This window comes from Carassius gibelio, chromosome A7 (genome assembly GCF_023724105.1).
Source record: "Carassius gibelio isolate Cgi1373 ecotype wild population from Czech Republic chromosome A7, carGib1.2-hapl.c, whole genome shotgun sequence".
NCBI lineage: Eukaryota > Metazoa > Chordata > Actinopteri > Cypriniformes > Cyprinidae > Carassius > Carassius gibelio.
Genome location: NC_068377.1, coordinates 4,266,179 through 4,283,748, shown reverse-complemented (window position 1 = coordinate 4,283,748; position 17,570 = coordinate 4,266,179). Strand labels below are relative to the sequence as shown.

At 38.2% G+C, this 17,570-nt stretch overlaps 2 protein-coding genes and 2 long non-coding RNA genes across 6 annotated transcripts in view; 2 read left to right on the top strand and 2 right to left on the bottom strand.

Moving 5' to 3' along the window:
• The window catches only part of LOC128016469 (Kv channel-interacting protein 4-like), a 186,425-nt gene extending 172,311 nt beyond the window's left edge, over positions 1 to 14,114 (bottom strand). Inside the window, exon 1 of one of the 2 annotated variants that reach the window (XM_052600995.1) lies at positions 13,978 to 14,114. In XM_052600995.1, the coding sequence (XP_052456955.1) occupies positions 13,978 to 14,035 (58 nt within the window). In that variant the 5' untranslated portion in view covers positions 14,036 to 14,114. Of the gene's footprint in view, positions 1 to 13,965 lie in introns of both variants that reach the window. The other variant, XM_052600993.1, reaches the window with a different exon arrangement.
• Positions 163 to 817, bottom strand: LOC128016474 (uncharacterized). Its single transcript, XR_008184183.1, has 2 exons — positions 684 to 817; positions 163 to 560 (listed from the first exon to the last, which is right to left on the bottom strand). It is a non-coding gene; the product is annotated as an uncharacterized LOC128016474 (long non-coding RNA).
• On the top strand, positions 308 to 3,182 carry LOC128016472 (uncharacterized). Its single transcript, XR_008184181.1, has 2 exons — positions 308 to 455; positions 2,571 to 3,182. It is a non-coding gene; the product is annotated as an uncharacterized LOC128016472 (long non-coding RNA).
• Positions 417 to 3,182, top strand: LOC128016466 (uncharacterized). Of its 2 annotated transcripts, none has more exons than XM_052600986.1 (2): positions 417 to 560; positions 684 to 3,182. In XM_052600986.1, the coding sequence occupies exons 1-2, from the start codon at positions 498 to 500 to the stop codon at positions 1,905 to 1,907; spliced, it is 1,287 nt and encodes a 428-aa protein (XP_052456946.1). In that variant the 5' UTR covers positions 417 to 497; the 3' UTR covers positions 1,908 to 3,182. The 2 variants fall into 2 exon arrangements, with proteins under 2 accessions (XP_052456946.1, XP_052456945.1); XM_052600985.1 differs by having other exon boundaries at positions 498 to 2,591; positions 2,971 to 3,182.
• Positions 14,115 to 17,570: the final 3,456 nt, after the last annotated feature.

Below are 17,570 nucleotides of genomic sequence, written 5' to 3'. Positions count from 1 at the left end.
AAACCAATCAATTTGATCCTGCTCGCGGCATTTCCTTCAGATCTATGATTCGGACCAAAAATTCTTCACACTCTCCTCAAGCACTCAAAAACCAATGTGCAAGGTTCTGGAGTCACCTTAACAATTCTAAAATCAATAATCCTGTCCCTTCTCTGCATGGTGAAATTTCTTAAAAATCCGACCTAGAATTTCTAAAACGCACCAGCTCTATTTTTCCTAACGGAGCCCCCTTTCCAAGGCTGTTTAGAACTCACTTAACCACTGTTCTCAAAGCTGCAGTCTATCTACTGGCCATTCATTCAGAATTGGGGCAGCTACTTCAGCAGCTGAATGAGGGATCTCTACATCAGCTGTTAAGATCATGGGCAGATGGTCTTCCTAAGCATTTGAATCATACATCAGACCTGATTCAAAACCATTATTGAAGCTCAGCAAGCTCTCCTGTAACTAATCAGGTAAATTCATGCAATTACTGGTGGTGGTGTTACTATATCTGTATGGTCTTTCAAGGCCTGTCTGTGTCTGCCTATCGTGACTATTTCTGTACGGTCTATCGAGACCTGTCCGTGTCCGGCTATCATGGCTATTTTTCTGTATGGTCTATCAAGGCCTGTCCCATGTTTGCCTATTGTGGCTATCTGTGTCTGGCCTATCGTGGCTATTTCTGTACGGTCTATCGAGACCTGTCCGTGTCCGGCTATCATGGCTATTTTTCTGTACGGTCTATCAAGGCCTGTCCCATGTCTGCATATTGTGGCTATCTGTGTCTGGCCTATCGTGGCTATTTCTGTACGGTCTATCGAGACCTGTCCGTGTCCGGCTATCATGGCTATTTTTCTGTATGGTCTATCAAGGCCTGTCCCATGTTTGCCTATTGTGGCTGTCTGTGTCTGCCTATCGTGGCTATTTCTGTACGGTCTATCGAGACCTGTCCGTGTCCGGCTATCATGGCTATTTTCTGTATGGTCTATCAAGGCCTGTCCCATGTCTGCCTATTGTGGCTATCTGTGTCTGGCTATCCTGGCTATTTCTGTACGGTCTATCGAGGCCTATCTGTGTCTGGCTATAATGGCTATTTCTGTACGGCCTATCGAGGCCTGTCCGTGTCTGCCTATCGTGGCTGTCTGTGTCTGGCCTATCGTGGCTATTTCTGTACGGCCTATCAAGGCCTGTCCGTGTCCGGCCATCATGGCTATTTTTCTGTACGGTCTATTGAGGCCTGTCCTGTGTCTGCCTATTGTGGCTATTTCTGTACGGCTATTGAGGCCTGTCTGCGTCTGCCATTGTGGCTGTCTGCGTCTGGCCTATCGTGGCTATTTATGTACGGCCTATCGAGGTCTGTCTGCGTCTGCCTATCGTGGCTAATCATGGTCTATCGAGGCCTGTCTTGCGTCTGCCTATCGTGGCTGTCTGCGTCTGGCCTATTGTGGCTATTTATGTACGGTCTATCGAGGCTGTCTGTGTTGGCTATCATGGCTATTTCTGTACGGTCTATCGAGGCCTGTCCGTGTCCGCCTATCGTGGCTGTCTGCGTCTGGCCTATTGTGGTTATTTCCGTTGGTCTATCGAGGCCTGTCCGTGTCTGGCTATCATGGCTATTTTTCTGTATGGTCTATCAAGGCCTATCTGTGTCTGGCCATCATGGCTATTTCTGTACGGTCTATCAAGGCCTGTCTGCGTCTGCCTACTGTGGCTGTCTGTGTCTGGCCTATCGTGGCTATTTATGTATGGTCTATCGAGGCCTGTCTGTGTCTGGCTATCATGGCTATTTTTCTGTACGGTCTATCGAGGCTGTCTGTGTTCTGCCTATCATGGCTATTCTGTATGGTCTATCGAGGCCTGTCTGCGTCTGCCTATCGTGGCTGTCTGCGTCTGGCCTATCGTGGCTATTTCTGTTGGTCTATTGAGGCCTGTCTGTGTCTGCCTATCGTGGCTGTCTGCGTGAGGCCTATCGTGGCTATTTATGTTGGTCTATCGGGGCCTGTCTGTGTCTGCCTATCGTGGCTGTCTGCGTCTGGCCTATCGTGGCTATTTATGTACGGTCTATTGGGGCCTGTCTGTGTCTGCCTATCGTGGCTGTCTGCGTCTGGCCTATTGGGCTATTTATGTTCGGCCAATTGGGGCCTGTCCGCGTTTGCCTATCGTGGCTGTCTGCGTCTGGCCTATCGTGGCTATTTATGTTCGGCCTATCGAGGCCTGTCTGTGTCTGCCTATCGTGGCTATTTCTGTTGGTCTATCGAGGCCTGTCTGTGTCTGCCTATCGTGGCTATTTCTGTTGGTCTATCGAGGCCTGTCTGTGTCTGCCTATCGTGGCTATTTCTGTTGGTCTATCGAGGCCTGTCTGTGTCTGCCTATCGTGGCTATTTCTGTTGGTCTATCGAGGCCTGTCTGTGTCTGCCTATCATGGCTGTTTCTGTTGGTCTATTGAGGCCTGTCTTTGTCTGCCTATCGTGGCTGTCTGTGTCCTGCCTATCGTTGCTGTCTGTGTCTGGCCTATTTCTGTAAAACTTAAGAAGTTTAATCTAACGTCATTATACTGGTCATGCTAACTCTCTTTCTATTTCTTCCAGGAACCTTAGGATTCACAACTGGTGGGTATACTTCATCTACTTTTTTTGGGGGGGAAGGCTGGCCCCGTCTGGAGGTCTCATAATCCACCTAATTTTGGGGGTCTGCTGCGCCCCTGCCTTCGTCTTCAGGCAGGAAATGCAGATTCGCTACCCTCGGATTACGAACCATGGACGGGGCCTTCCGCCAAAGAAATTTATAATTGTGCTCGCTGAGCTGTCAATAAATGTATGCTTCGTACATTCCTCTATCTCCCGAGTCTTTCTGGTAGAAATGGAAGCTTTAGCCTAAGTTCTGCCAGGAAGACTCAATCACTTTGTCACTAATTACCTTCATCATTATCCAATCACGTCTTTATACTCCTGTATAAAAGATCGTACTTACACATGTTTGAGTTCGCAGATGCCAACGCGACAACAACCTCCACCCTCCCCACCACCACCAGGATGGTCCTGTCCTTACCTTCCAGGGGGGGTCTGCTGCGCCCCTGCCTTCGTCTTCAGGCAGGAAATGCAGATTCGCTACCCTCGGATTACGAACCATGGACGGGGCCTTCCGCCAAAGAAATTTATAATTGTGCTCGCTGAGCTGTCAATAAATGTATGCTTCGTACATTCCTCTATCTCCCGAGTCTTTCTGGTAGAACTTAAGACTGGTGGGAATGCTTAAGAAATTGTTGATCATTCAGGGTTTATGTAAAAACAAAAAAATAATATATCATATTAATGATTATTAAAGAGAATACTACTAATTCTACTACCATACTAACAATATACAATGCTCTACTGACTGATGAGCTGCTGGGTTCATGAATATTAATCACTTTTTCTGCGTTCGGTCGAACTGATTTGCTGGAATCAAAACAGGGACGGTAATAGACAGCCCCAGCCAATGAAATTGCAATGTGCGCATTAGCTCCGCCCACTACCAGAGAAACCGGCTTATCTTCTGCTTGTTCAAAAAAGTTGAATAATTCTAAATGAACTCCATTATTTTGACAGGAGAAGACAACGAAGAATATAGTTTACATGTAGCATGTGGATTCAGTGTGGTAAGACTCTCTCTCTCGCTATGTGCATGTGTGAGAAACATCAGTAAAGCGACGACGAGTCGAGCGCATTCACACAGAGTTTACAGTTCGGCAAATAGAGGTGCGCTGTGCGTCCACTGAGATGAAGTGAAAAGTACAGATCGCTTGATGGAGAGAGAACTCTCAAACGCTCAGTCAGTGTTCAGCGAGTGAAAATATATCTGTGCTAATCTTATAATAGCCTCGAACACACACACTGGCGGGAAAAAAAAGGAAATAATTTATTATAGGCAATGGCTAACATTAGACATCATTTAGTCGCCCAGAGTAAGATTTAGTTGAATATTTTGAGTGATTTATACTCACAATGTAGAATGTTGATCTACTGCTAAACAACTCCTAAATCTTCCAAGGATATACTCAGATTATTATAATTCTGGAAACACTTGATATGCTAATATGCAAAATATGCTTATTAGTGCACAAAATCATCTATAGTGACATTTAGCGACTAAAACAGGCTTTGACTACTTTTCATTGAAGACATCTGCAAACACTGTAATGCATCTTTACACAAGTTAAGCCTGCTCTGTATCTGCTCATAAAAGCCAGTCTAAGTAATGATTGCTCTGACCACCTCAGCTCCTATCAAAGTTTACAAAATGTTGTTTTAAATAAAACTGAAAGAGTTTATGGAAGCTTAATGGGGGTGACGTTGAGGTCATGTGACTGTGGTGTAGTTAAGCTTTTAATTTCTGGCGGTTGTATTTATGCTTCAGAAATCATAAAAGCTGCATTCATTTGGGAAGATTATAATGATAAACATAGCATGTAAGGATCCTAAACATTTGTTGGACACAGAGCATATTTTCTGAGATAATCCAAAAGGCAATGGAAAAAAAACCTATTTGGTTTTTGTCGAGGAAACCAGGGTGATGCAAACTTACAGGCTGGCCTATAAAAATACACATCACTGCAGCTCTATATATAGTTTTTACTGTATCTGGGGGTGATTAAAGCACAAAGGATGATCTCCAGTAGCACAAACACTTGCTCATGGTGCTTGTTAGTCATACATTTATCTTTATATGGTCTGCTTATATCTATTTTGAATACTTTGTTAATTGCATCTGTACCCCAAACATAATTGTTCAGCATAACTAAAAAATGGTAACACACACATGCATACATACACACCGTCCCACTGCTTTCCCCTGAAGGGCACCGTGAATCAACAACCTAGTCATAAAATATAGTCTGAATCCAAAAGCATTGAGATTCATTTTTCTCAAAAAAGAGAGAACTTTAATAAGCCTGTACTCATTTATAACTGGCGAAATGTACTCCCTCTGGTCTCACCAAGTGTAGCTTTGCAATTCAGCCTCTAGATGTCGGTGTTGTTTATCAGTGTCTTCTGATTCAGAACGAGCTTTATTTAACAAATTACTGCTCTGAGTTCCAATAAAACCCCACACCTGCTCCTATTTCATTATTCAGATTGGTGATAATTCATGTTAAAACTACTATCACTTCATGTGATTACAGGTATGCAATAAACTCTAGAGGAGGGTAAAGATATTAGTCATGTTGCCTTGTTTTTGAAAAGGAATAGTAAAGCAATTATGCTTAAAATAGTCTGTGCGCATTGATATAAAAGGTCACTAAGGTCACTCCTGATGACTCTAAATCTTGACTTTATAAAACACAATAAAATCAATAGTTTGTTTTTACTTTATATAGAAAGCATTAAACTCTTAAAGGATTATAAACCTTCCTTTATATAATAACTCATGCTACTTAAGCACACAGTGTCTATTATTGCGGATTGAGGGCACGGAAAAAGACACATATTAAACTGATGCTTTAATATATTCAGATGATAAGAGAGTTGCATCGGTGACTGCGTTTGATCTGTGATGGATGTCTTTGCACGCCTGTCATATCTTTGATCATACAAAAGCCAGTTATGAATGATATAATCTGTAAACTGTGGCCGGTGAGAAAGACCGATATGAGAGCTATAAAACTTCTAATGAAACATACAGTTTATGACCAGTGTCTAAGGATCGATGATATTGATACATCCACTGGAGGCAATTAAAGTGCAGCTGTCTGTGTGAAATCTCTTAAAGGGATAGTTCATGCAAAAATAAGAAAAGGACATATTTGTCGATAGCTACCTTTAGACATTTTGATTATGAAACATTCTTCAAAATAAGTTGTTTGTGCTCTGCAGAAGAAAGAAACTCATTTAGGTTTGGAACAACATCAAAGGGTGAATAAATGACAGAAATTGCATTTTTGGTGAACTATCCATTTAAAAATAAAGGTTATTGGAATCTACACTTCCATGAAGAACCTTAAAAATCTATAGATCCATTCCATGACCCAAAATCATCTTTATAGTGATTGATTTATATATGACTCTCTGTGGTCATTAAAAATCCCAGGATGTCTTTCGGAAAGAGTAGAGGTGTGACCTCGGGATCCTGGCTAAATTCGGATGAGGAGATACCCCCTGTCTATGTAAAGCGCTTTGAGTGTCTAGAAAAGCGCTATATAAATGTAAAGAATTATTATTATTATTATAAAGGTTCTTAAGATGTATGTTCTCAACTGAGAGCAATCTAGCTTTGAAAACATTATGAAAGATTCTTTGGGGAACAAAAATGATTCTTCTAACTACTAAAACCTCTTTTGGAATCTTTATTAAAGGAGTGATGTGAGATTTCAGTAGGATTTTAAATTACTTTTCTGACTTTGGACCACATGTGTGGTTTTGAGATGGAGAGTATGAAATAGAGGTCAAATTCCCGAGGAAAAAGCAAGTGATGACACCAAAACAATGACTTTCACGGCAGCTTACCATTCATTCAGACCCCAGCGGACGGATGCGGTTGAGGAGCCGCTCTCGCTGGCATGACACCTGAGTAAGCAAAGACACTGTGAATGTGTGGCATAAACAAGCCTGGAGGGAGCTTCTAAACATGGAAGCGTGTCCGTTCTCCTTTTGGCCCCAGGCGATCATAAACAAACGCCTTCTGTTCGCTCTTCCCAGTGAGTTTATTTGTGACGCGGGCTCTCTCCCCTCCGCCGCTCACGCCTGGCCCCGCTCCGACGGCAGCTGCTTACCGCTCCAGCTCCCGACGGGAAAAACACAAATTGGCTCCACTACAATCAAAACCTGGTGGAGAAAGCCTGAGAGACCGACGTGAAGTGCTCGTGGAAATTAATGCTTGGTTTTCCAAGACTGAAGTGGGCTCAAAGCTGCAGAAATGTATTTAAGGTGGCAATTCCACAATTTGTAAGAATTCTAGGATTTTGAGGTTGAGTTTGTAATTTTTAAGTGCATAGAACAAGTGTAATTTTAGTAGCATCGAGATCCAATTTTTAAAAAAGAAATAGTTCACCCCATTTACTCACCCTCAGGCCATCCAAGATGTAGATGAGTTTGTTTCTCCACCAGACTTGGAGAAATGTGGATTTTCCATCATTTGCTCTGCAGTGAATGGGTGCCGTCAGAATTAGAGTCCAAACAACTGTTAAAAACATCACAATTATTCATGAATGAAGCACCATGTACAATTGAAAACAGCCCAAAATTGTTCTAAACCAATACGTGGGTGGATTTTGATCTGAGAGGACAACAGGGGATGGACTTCATCACTGGAGGAAGCATCATTATAGATTATGGACTCATATTTTAGCCAAAAGCAATAGTTTAAAGTTAAACAACCCAATGACAGATTTGTTTCTTACATACATTCAGTTTTTCACTTCACAAGACATTATGGATTACTTGTGGATTATTGTGACATTTTTATCAGCAGTTTGGACTCTCATTCTGACGGCACCCATTCACTGTAACGGTAAAGTTCTTTTACGTCTATATTCATTTATTTAGTTTTAGTTATTTTAGTATGTATCTGCTCTGATTTTGGTACGCGTCTGAGTGTACTACAGTACATAGACTCATACTGGCACTTTTTAGTCTGGCGTATAACTCACTTTTTGAGTCAAAAACATGATTCAGAAATCCATCAACTGTGAAACTGATGTGAACATATGTGTGTGCACTCTGCAGACATCCAAACATCGCTCTGAATTTCAGACATATCACTGCCAACTTCCAAAGCAGATCTCCACCTCCAGCACATGACAGATTCAGGGCAAAGTATATTCATCACCAGCACAGATTACTGCACTGGAGACGGTCCAGCTGGCAGAGCACAACGCTCCCTGTGTGGTCACCATCGCCATCCAGGAAGAAAAGCTTTGCAAACAAACTCTGTGCAATAGAATGAATAAGTTATTAGACCACTTCCTAAACACTAATGACATAAATAATTTACCTCTGTAAGAGACAATACCCTTGTTAAGTGGTAAATAAGGATCTTACTTCGAAAAAGATGGAATCTATTAAGTGGTGACCCAAAGAAAGAGTTGATTATTACTGTTCACAAATCAAATTTTAAAATGTATCAATATTAACAAATTACTAAATAAAATTATCAATTAAATAATTATATTGTATTATTTTTCCTTATTGTGGCATCCTTTTATAATGTATTGTTTATTTTTGTGCCTGCATACACGCACACTTCCAAAAGTTTAGCATTTAGTTGATCTAATCACACAAATAGGTGTAGGTATAGCTTCAGTCTTACTGTGCACCTTTATTAACATTTATTTTACAGAGACTATAAAACTATGGAGATGCAATATGAACTGTAGGTTGGCAATGTTAAGCCTTAAAAATAAAGATTTTCACAAGTGATATTGCAAAGTCCACCTGGCGAGTCCTTGGTTGGTTCCATCCACTAATTATGCAACACAAAATTGGAACAAAAAAAAGAAGAGAAAAAAACACTTAGAAATGGATATTCATTTGCCAAAACTTCTACAGAGGCTGCTAGTCCTAACCAACCAATGTGTGCAATTATGCATACTGTTTAAAGGATATAAAGGCATTAATAACTGAGGTACAATAGACAACCAGACCTTTGGCTTCAGATGAAGCCTCAAGATCACCAGCGGATCAAAATATCTTTAATAATGCTAAAGCAAACACACCTTTTGAGTCATTCACCAAATGCACATAATGCAACCATAATGTGCGTACCTTTTGAAAATGATAAAGCAAAAAAAAAATTACAGTCACCTTTCAAACCTCAACATTTGGCAACAAGAGTCTGCTAATTATACGTTTTAGGCATGCATGGCAAATGTACAATACTGTTTCATCTACTGCTCTGGATTTTAAATATTCAACATGCTCAGCTGAGCAGTGTCTCTCTCTTCTATATGGAAATATGCACTTAACGGTTCAAACCAACAGCAGTTACATATTCAACCAAATGTCCAGCGTTTCCAAAGTGTGGATTTGAGAAATACAGTATGTAACCTGCAAAGTAAAACTGTCACCCACCTAATATTGGCACACACTATCGGCTTATTTGTACCAATTTGCTCTCTCTGCATGACCAAGTGAAAACTTAAAGGACTAGTTTACCTAAAAATGTTAATTATCTGAAAATGAACTAACCCCAAGGACATCCAAGATGTACTGTAGATGAGTTTGTTTCTTCATCAGATTTGGAGAAATGTAGCATTGCATCACTTGCTCTGCAGTGAATGGGTGCCGAGTCCAAACAGCTGATAAAAACATTACAATAATCCACAAGTAATCCACACCACTCCAGTCAATCAGTTAATGACTTATGAAGTGAAAAGCTGCATGTTTGTAAGAAACAAACACATCTTTAAGGCATTTTAACTTTTTCTTAAACAGTTTCTTCTGGTCAAATACGAGTCGATAATCTTTAAAGGGGGGGTGAAATGCTATTTCATGCATACTGAGTTTTTTACTCTGTTAAAGAGTTGGATTCCCATGCTAAACATGGACAACGTTTCAAAAATTAAGTTGTATGTTTGAAGGAGTATTTCTGTTCCAAAAATACTCCTTCCGGTTTGTGACAAGTTTCGGAAAGTTTTTTTCGAGTATGGCTCTGTGTGACGTTAGATGGAGCGGAATTTCCTTATATGGGTCTTAAGGACACCTCTCCCGGAAGAGAGCGCGCTCCCGTATAGCAGAGCACTGAGAGAACAACAGACATTCACTGATCAGAGCGAGAGCGTCGTGAAATGTCACAAAAGGAGTGTGTTTTTGGTTGCGAGGGCAAGACAACCCTGCACAGATTACCAAAAGAGAAACAGCATTAAGGGACCAGTGGATGGAGTTTATTTTTACAGAGCATCAACGGAGTTGTGCAAGTGTTTGTGTTTGTTCCCTGCATTTCGAAGATGCTTGTTTTACAAACAAAGCCCAGTTTGACGACGGATTTGCGTATCGTTTATTTCTTAAGGATGATGCAATCCCAACGAAAAAGGGTCACGGTTGTGTGTTGGAACCGCAGGCGATGAGTAAAACTGCTTCAAATATCTCTGCCTCCTTGATAGTGCGTCCGCCTCCCATCGGAGACCCGGGTTCGAGCTCCACTCGGAGCGAGTCGTTGCTGCTGCTGCTCTCGTTCAGTTTCAGCCTTGGGATCTGATTCTGGATCATAAATATACGCTGAATCTGACTGTTAGCCATGGTTTGTTTTGGATGTTTTTTTTTCCTCACAGTAATGTCACAGCTTCCAAATGCTCTCAACGCAAAATCCTACTGGCGCTCGTGATTCTTTAGCTCCGCCCACACATCACGCCTCCAGTCGCTCGTGTTTTTCCGGGAAAAATCGGTAAAGACTATCTTTCTCTTATGAATATAATAAAACTAAATACTTTTTAGAGTTATGAAGGATGCAGTACTACTCTACAGGTACTCAAGATTAACAGGATATTGAGTGAAAACGAGCATTTCATCCCCCCTTTAAAAACACTTCCTCCAGTGATAAAGCCCATTTCCTGTCGTCCTCTCTGTTTTTTGGTTTGTTGATCGGTTCTTGATCGGTGCATTTTCTCTCCCGATTATGACAAGATGACTTTTTCACTAGAGAAAGTATATTATTGATAGAGGACTCATATTTTAAGTTTGAAGTTATAAATATATATCTTAATGACAGATTTGTTAACTGATAGACTGGAGTGGTGTGGATTATTGTAATGTTTTTATCAGCTGTTTGGACTCTCGTTCTGACGGCACCCATTCACTGCAGAGCATCCACTGGTGAGCAAGTGATGCAATGCTACATTTCTGATGAAGAGATACAAACTCATCTCAAATCCGAATGTTATTATTATTTTTTTTTTCATAAAACATAAAAGGAGAATTTTTTTAACAATCTTTATACAGCTCTTTTCCAGAAATCCATACATTTATTCATGTTCACATTCCAAAAAAAGTCACAATGTGGCATCATGCCAGGTTTGAAGTCACTGAGGATAAAGAATGTTATGTGAGAGCTTCAAAAAGATTCTGTGAAAACGGCTTCCATTTCAGTCTGCTCCTCACATGACATTAGCACATGGATTCAGGAGATTCCTATAGTGCAGGAACTGAATAAACCACCTTTATGGTTCATTTATTAATTTTTTATATATATATTTTTGACAGATGTTGTTTCTATGGACTATGGACTGAAAATTCTTTAAAGAAATTCCTTTTGTGTTCCACAGAAAAGTGAGGCATGAGGGTGAGGCAAAAACAAAAACTTTTTTCTGAATTCATTTAGTTTTCAATGTTGACCACAATTTTCAAATTAAAGCTTGTTTCTACAAGCACTAGTTAACTCATTTACTTTTCAAACAACATCTAATCATGCAGTACTGTTATTCTGAAATATTGTTTATGGTCATTGTCTCTAAATGCTAAAATGTTCATAATTATATAGACAAGATAATGGCATCAGAAAATAAGTCACATTTATTTTTATATCCCTAATGCCTGTATTAATGGCATCTCTTCACACAAGATGAATCAGTACCAGCCGTAAGAATTTCAACCCTGAAAGACAAGTTTACCCTTGAAAGCACAACACTTCTCTAACAGCAATAAACCTGTCCGCATGTGGGATTTGGAAGTGTGAATGTTTAGATTCATTTAGGAGAGCAAGAGCATTAATGTCATCTCAGATTCAAGGTTTAAAGACATCTACATCATCGCTCTTGGAAAGAAAATGCTAATTATTCACATATGTTGAGACCAACACTCTGTGTAACAAACTGTTTGTATTAGATGAGTAAATGGAGGCAATTGTGTTGTGTGCTGAATAAAACAATAGTTTGCTTCAATTTAAACAAGCTTTAGGTACTTTATCATTTAATACAGAATAGCATGGAGTCTTAGCAGGACATAAAATTGACTAATGCACAACAAAACCATTAGTACAGTTCTTGTAAATGCACAGAAAACATCATGCTTTTTTTTGACAACATTTAATGCCAAGAATTCAGTGATCTGTGAGAGCATATTATCCTTTATACTACTCAAGATTATGGGAAATGATCAGTTTTCCACAGTCCTCAATGAACTTGATCACCAACAACATCATATAGCTCATTTTATTGCTGTTATTGTAATAACTGCAGTGTGCGCACAATAGTCAACTATATAATAAAGGCAGCTTAGAACTGAAAGGCTTTGCATGGGTATTTTTCATGAACAAAGTCAGGGGAGGTTGTCATTTTATAGAATTCAATTGAACTTTAAGCATTACTGCTTGATGAATGATTTAGCACTTGTGTTACTTATCAGAGCTGGGTAGTAACTAATTACATGTGATTTGGATTATGTAATCACATTCTAAAAATGAAGTAGTTGTAATTCGATTTTAAAATACTCGTTATGAGACTACAGTTACTTTTTAATGATAATTTATGATTCATGATTTTCCCTAACTCTTTTCATCTTTTTGATTTTCCTCTCTAAAGCAGCCTGCCCGTTATATGCGTTCAGAAATTCTTCCAGTTTTACTGACATTCACACAAAATGTTTTTACCTTGATTGTTGTCATTTAACATTTACATTACATTTTTATGATTTAGTTATTAGCATTTCTTTGAATTCACAAACTTTGGAAACATGGACATAATAATATAAAGTTGAATGCACTTCATGAAATATATTCTTTCTTTCTTTCTTTTTACATCAATTCAGTGCGAGATAATCTTATTTAAAGGTACAGGTTGTATGACCTGCCACTAGAGGGCGCAATACCAAAACAATAACAATCGTGTGATTTTATGATGTTAAGAAAGAGCGTGGAATGATGGGATTTGTTGTCTTCTACCCATCCGCTGACGGCCATCAATCAGACAATATGAAAATTGTCTCTCCTCTTGTCCCAAACTCTTCTTGGGTCGTTTGGTTGGCCGTACGCTTATGTTTACGTGAGCTGTCCTTGTCGACAGAACCCGTGGCAGACGTTAAACAGTAATTATGTTCCATAAATAAGTATTACAATCCACCATAAAACGTGCAAGAAGAATTAAATAAGGAACTGCTTGAAGCAAGCTAGACACTACTTCCGCTTTGTCCACGACACAGTTGTCATGTGGTTTCTACATCGGTAAAGACGGTAACAAAGGGTAACTAACGCCATTGACAGGCGACTGCACTGCCCCGTGCAAATATCTTACAAATTGTACTTTTAAATCAATGTGAAGGATGAGTTCAAACAAAACTAATCTGAAAGTAATCTAAAGGTACTCTAATTATATGACCGAAATTGTGTGTATAATGGATTACTTTATAGACTACCATTTTTTTGTCATGTAATTTGTGGTCTGTCTACCCAGCACTGTAAATGATTTATAGTCTATAAGGTGTTTTGTTTTTTTTTTTTTTTTTGACAAGAAGTAGCCTATAATTTATATTAGTATTAATACTGAAGATTGACTTGATATTTAATGGTACAAATTGACTTAATATATAAAGATATAAAGCAGTTAATGCTACATTTACACCGAACTTTGATGGTAAAGCCCAGAAGGTGCTGTAAATATTGAGGGTTGGTAGTTTGGAGGAGGATGAACGAGTTTTTATACATTGTGTCCGCAGGCAGTGAGTTTCATCCCACCTGCTTGGCTGCTTCAAGTCATTTTATATATATATATATATTTTTTTTTTTTTATAAACAGACGCTTAAACACAATCTAAAATAGTCGATAGCGAACAAACAGCGCGTGGCAGTCCATCTAGTTCCGTTGCAAACTATAAACTCATGATACAGATTTTAATCTACAAGATGCAGATGCCATGACAATAGTGAAATAATTAAGATCTACCGGCCGAAGTAACAGGTAGCCTAGTGACACCGCGAATAAAGTCCCCTCTCACTCACAGAACGGCAAAAGTACACACATGACCGTCAGCTTGTCAAACTTGCATGCGAAACGTACGTGCACGAGGAACAGTAACCATGCACCTTTAGTCCTACCACTCGATGAACTTGACGTGTCCACTCGAGCTGAGATGCTGTCGAGTTTCTTCTCCATTGCAATAAAAGTGTTTGTTTCCAGTTCTCTCGCCGTGCGTCTCGCGCTTCTAGGGGCAGATTGGGACTGTTGCGCTTCAGCTGATGCTGCCCGATGCAGTCGAGGATGCGCGTCACCGGCACCGCTCAGGCGCGCTCCCGCTGTCAGTGTTGATTTCTTATGGGCCGTCAACTTTGTAATTTTAATGTTTTGATTGTTTGTCTTTATCCTCTCTCTCTCTCTCTCTCTCTCTCTCTCTCTCTATATATATATATATATGCATGGATGTAAAACGTTTATTTGCATGTATATATTATAATATATCATCTAATATTAAATTTTTTTCACTTATATTTTACAATATAAAATATTAATATAATAGGTTTAATTGTATGTTGACCGCTTATGCTGCGCCGCATTTTTGAGCATTTTCTGAAAAACGACATACTCAAATACAATTTCTGGAGCTCTTGAACGCTGTGCTCTATATTCACAAATCTGGTCTGGTTTGAATCTAGAAATTTGAACTTTTGTTACCCAAGAGTCACAATAACTCAAAAGTAGTATAGCAACGAGTAAGATAAGGTAAAATATACATTGAAAGTGGCTTATGATTTTGTTCGGTGAACTTCACTTAGGCAAAAATGGATGAGACTTTAAATAACAATATAAAATTATACATTATATTAAATATGTTATATATTATAAACACATACATATAAATATAACATATATATCTAATATAATATAAAATACATTACGTAAATATTATATTTAAATATTATATAATATAACTGTATTGCAATTCAAGAAATTCCTAGTCTGTATTTAATTACAGTTGCACCAAAATTTTAAACTATTTAATATTTAATAATTGTATGATTGCAATAGAATTTGTATTATTTAAAATATTAATATACTATATTATTTAACTATATTGCAATTTAATACATTACAGTTGTGCAATTGTGCCCAAAAGTATTTTAACTCTTTAGCAACTCTAAAAATGTACTGTATTAATTATTGCATTAAAAACGAGTCTTTTCTGAGAAAATCCAGCAAATGGGATTTCAGAGATTTCAATCTACCTCCTGTGGTGTTTCTCTGCATGCAACTGGAGGGGAGCTGATTTCACACATTTAGTAAAAATCACCTTTGGACCAGTTCATTAAAAGTGATTTCAAAAGTATAAAGTTAAATGAAAATGTCAGCATTTCTGTTAGATTTTTTTTTTTTTTATCTAATGCGATGAAATTCATACCATGGGTTTTAAGTATCCGAATACATTTTGGATTGACTGTTTATGGTTCGTTCCAGCAGTAATATTTACACAGTACTATAATCTGGATTTGACATGCACACTTTACATACTAATATGTACATTTAAGGTACCCAAATAAAACCTTTAGTTACAAACATGTACCTTTTGAAAAGGTACAGCCCCAGGGACAGCTTATGTACCTTTATATATCTGGGAGTGCATGATATAGCACAACTGTACCATGAGAATTTATACTCAAGAACTGCCAGTACTGAGTACACACTGCCACGCTTCAGCTTGATATACCCTTTCTTGGAAAATGAAGAAGAGTATATATATAAAAACAGCGCAGAATTCAGCAGATGGGATTTGACATTTCTGACAGCCTTTTCGAATGACAATGCCAGCCGTTTACACAAGCTCGGAAATATATTTTCACTAATACTGTACTTTTTATCTGTAACACTGATATACATCAGAAGAAGAAGGATCCATTTAATATCATTGAAACTGTAATTAACATAATAAATTAAGCATCGGCAATCGACATCCACGACCCAAGCTGTGATAATGAAATGCTGGTGAAAGAAAATGAATAGCTGGTGAAGATGTAGGAGGGTAAAACTCCTCACAGGAGAAATTAAGCATCCACTAGGCAAACTTTATGTCTTTCAGACAATAGGATAAAGAAGGATTTGGCTCCATTTGCTGAATGCAGTAATTCACTGCCTCCATCCCACATTTAACTGTACTGTATAGTGAGCGTGTACAGAGATAGCCTGGAGACTGAGATGATAATGTCTCAGCTATCAAGTGTGATGAGCTTATGTAACACAGACATCCACATTCGTGTCCACGAGGACTGAGGCACATAAACAGAATATGGATGTTAATGTAGACATGACCTTGAGGTCAACATGTCTACATGAGACGCGTGGTGATGCAAACAGCAGACCTGACATCTTTCGATTAGCAGAAGATGTTGTTTCACTCAAACATGCTCATTAAGTCTTTCTGTTGTTCTCCAGCACTGGATGTCCTGCAGCTCTGATAGCAACTAGATCAAATTCTGCTATATAAGATAATTATATAATATAATATAAGATAATTAGCACCGAAAACAACAACAAAAATAATAAATAAAATAACACAACATAATTCTGAGTTTACATCTCACAATTCAGTTTTTTTTTCCAGTAATAAAAAAGGTAACTGTGGCATTATATCTCACGATTCTGACTTTTTTCTCGTAATTGCAAGTGTATATCTGAATTTTCTTGATGAATGAGTAAATAAATACATACACTTCAAGGTCTTGAAACATGTTTTTAAAGTTTAATTTATCTTAAGATCAATGCTGTTTAAAACTAAAAGCCACAAGAGCAATGATCAAACGTCCATCAACATCAAACGCTTGTTTATATTGAGATTCATTGTAAAAAAATAAATAAAATGCAATTGCAGAAACATGTTTTGTGTTAACAGCCACTAACTTTGGTTCAAACTAGGTCTATTATGATTAACTAAAACTAAATCCATACAAAACAACTTTTCCACTATTTGATATAAAACAAATATTAACTAACACTAACTTTTTTAAGCTAGTTTTCAAGGAAATTAATTTATAACTAAAACAATCTAAAACTGAAAAAAAAAATACAGATGTTATATACATATATAAACAAACCTAATAAAATTACACAAAACATACAGCAAAAATAAACAATTAAAATTCTAACAGAAAATATAAAAATTAAATTCAAAATATGAACTAAATCTATAATAATAGATCAATGACACTAACACTAGTCAAACAATGGAGTAAGTTTGGCCAACGGATGGAAGACCAATATATATATATATATATATATATATATATATATATATATATATATATATATATATACATATACATATATATATATTGTTTGGTGTCTTGATCCCATTACCCCTCTCAACAATTCTCTCCATCTATCTGTCAGTAAAGAAGCAAAAGCCCCCGAAAGAACGCACAAGCTATTCACTTTTGTTTTCATGTCACTGATTAAAACATTTCTACTACTTTGTGAACACATCTCCCAGCGCAAAACTAATCCAGCCTTTGCCAAAAGAGCCATCTGTGCAGTTGGACACCGAACCCATCTGCTGTAATGTCTTCTGTCAAACTTGAAGGATCCAAAATCTGGGACAAAGTTCGTCTTTCCCTTCTGCTCTTGTTTGTTTATTTCCCACGACATATTTGTAAGGTTGCGATGTTTTTCCACCGAGCACAATATAGCTGGAGAGCAGTACTAT

Coding starts and splice junctions, on each gene's coding strand:
- LOC128016466 (XM_052600985.1), top strand. CDS start 498: ATGGTCTTTCAAGGCCTGTCTGTGTCTGCCTATCGTGACTATTTCTGT.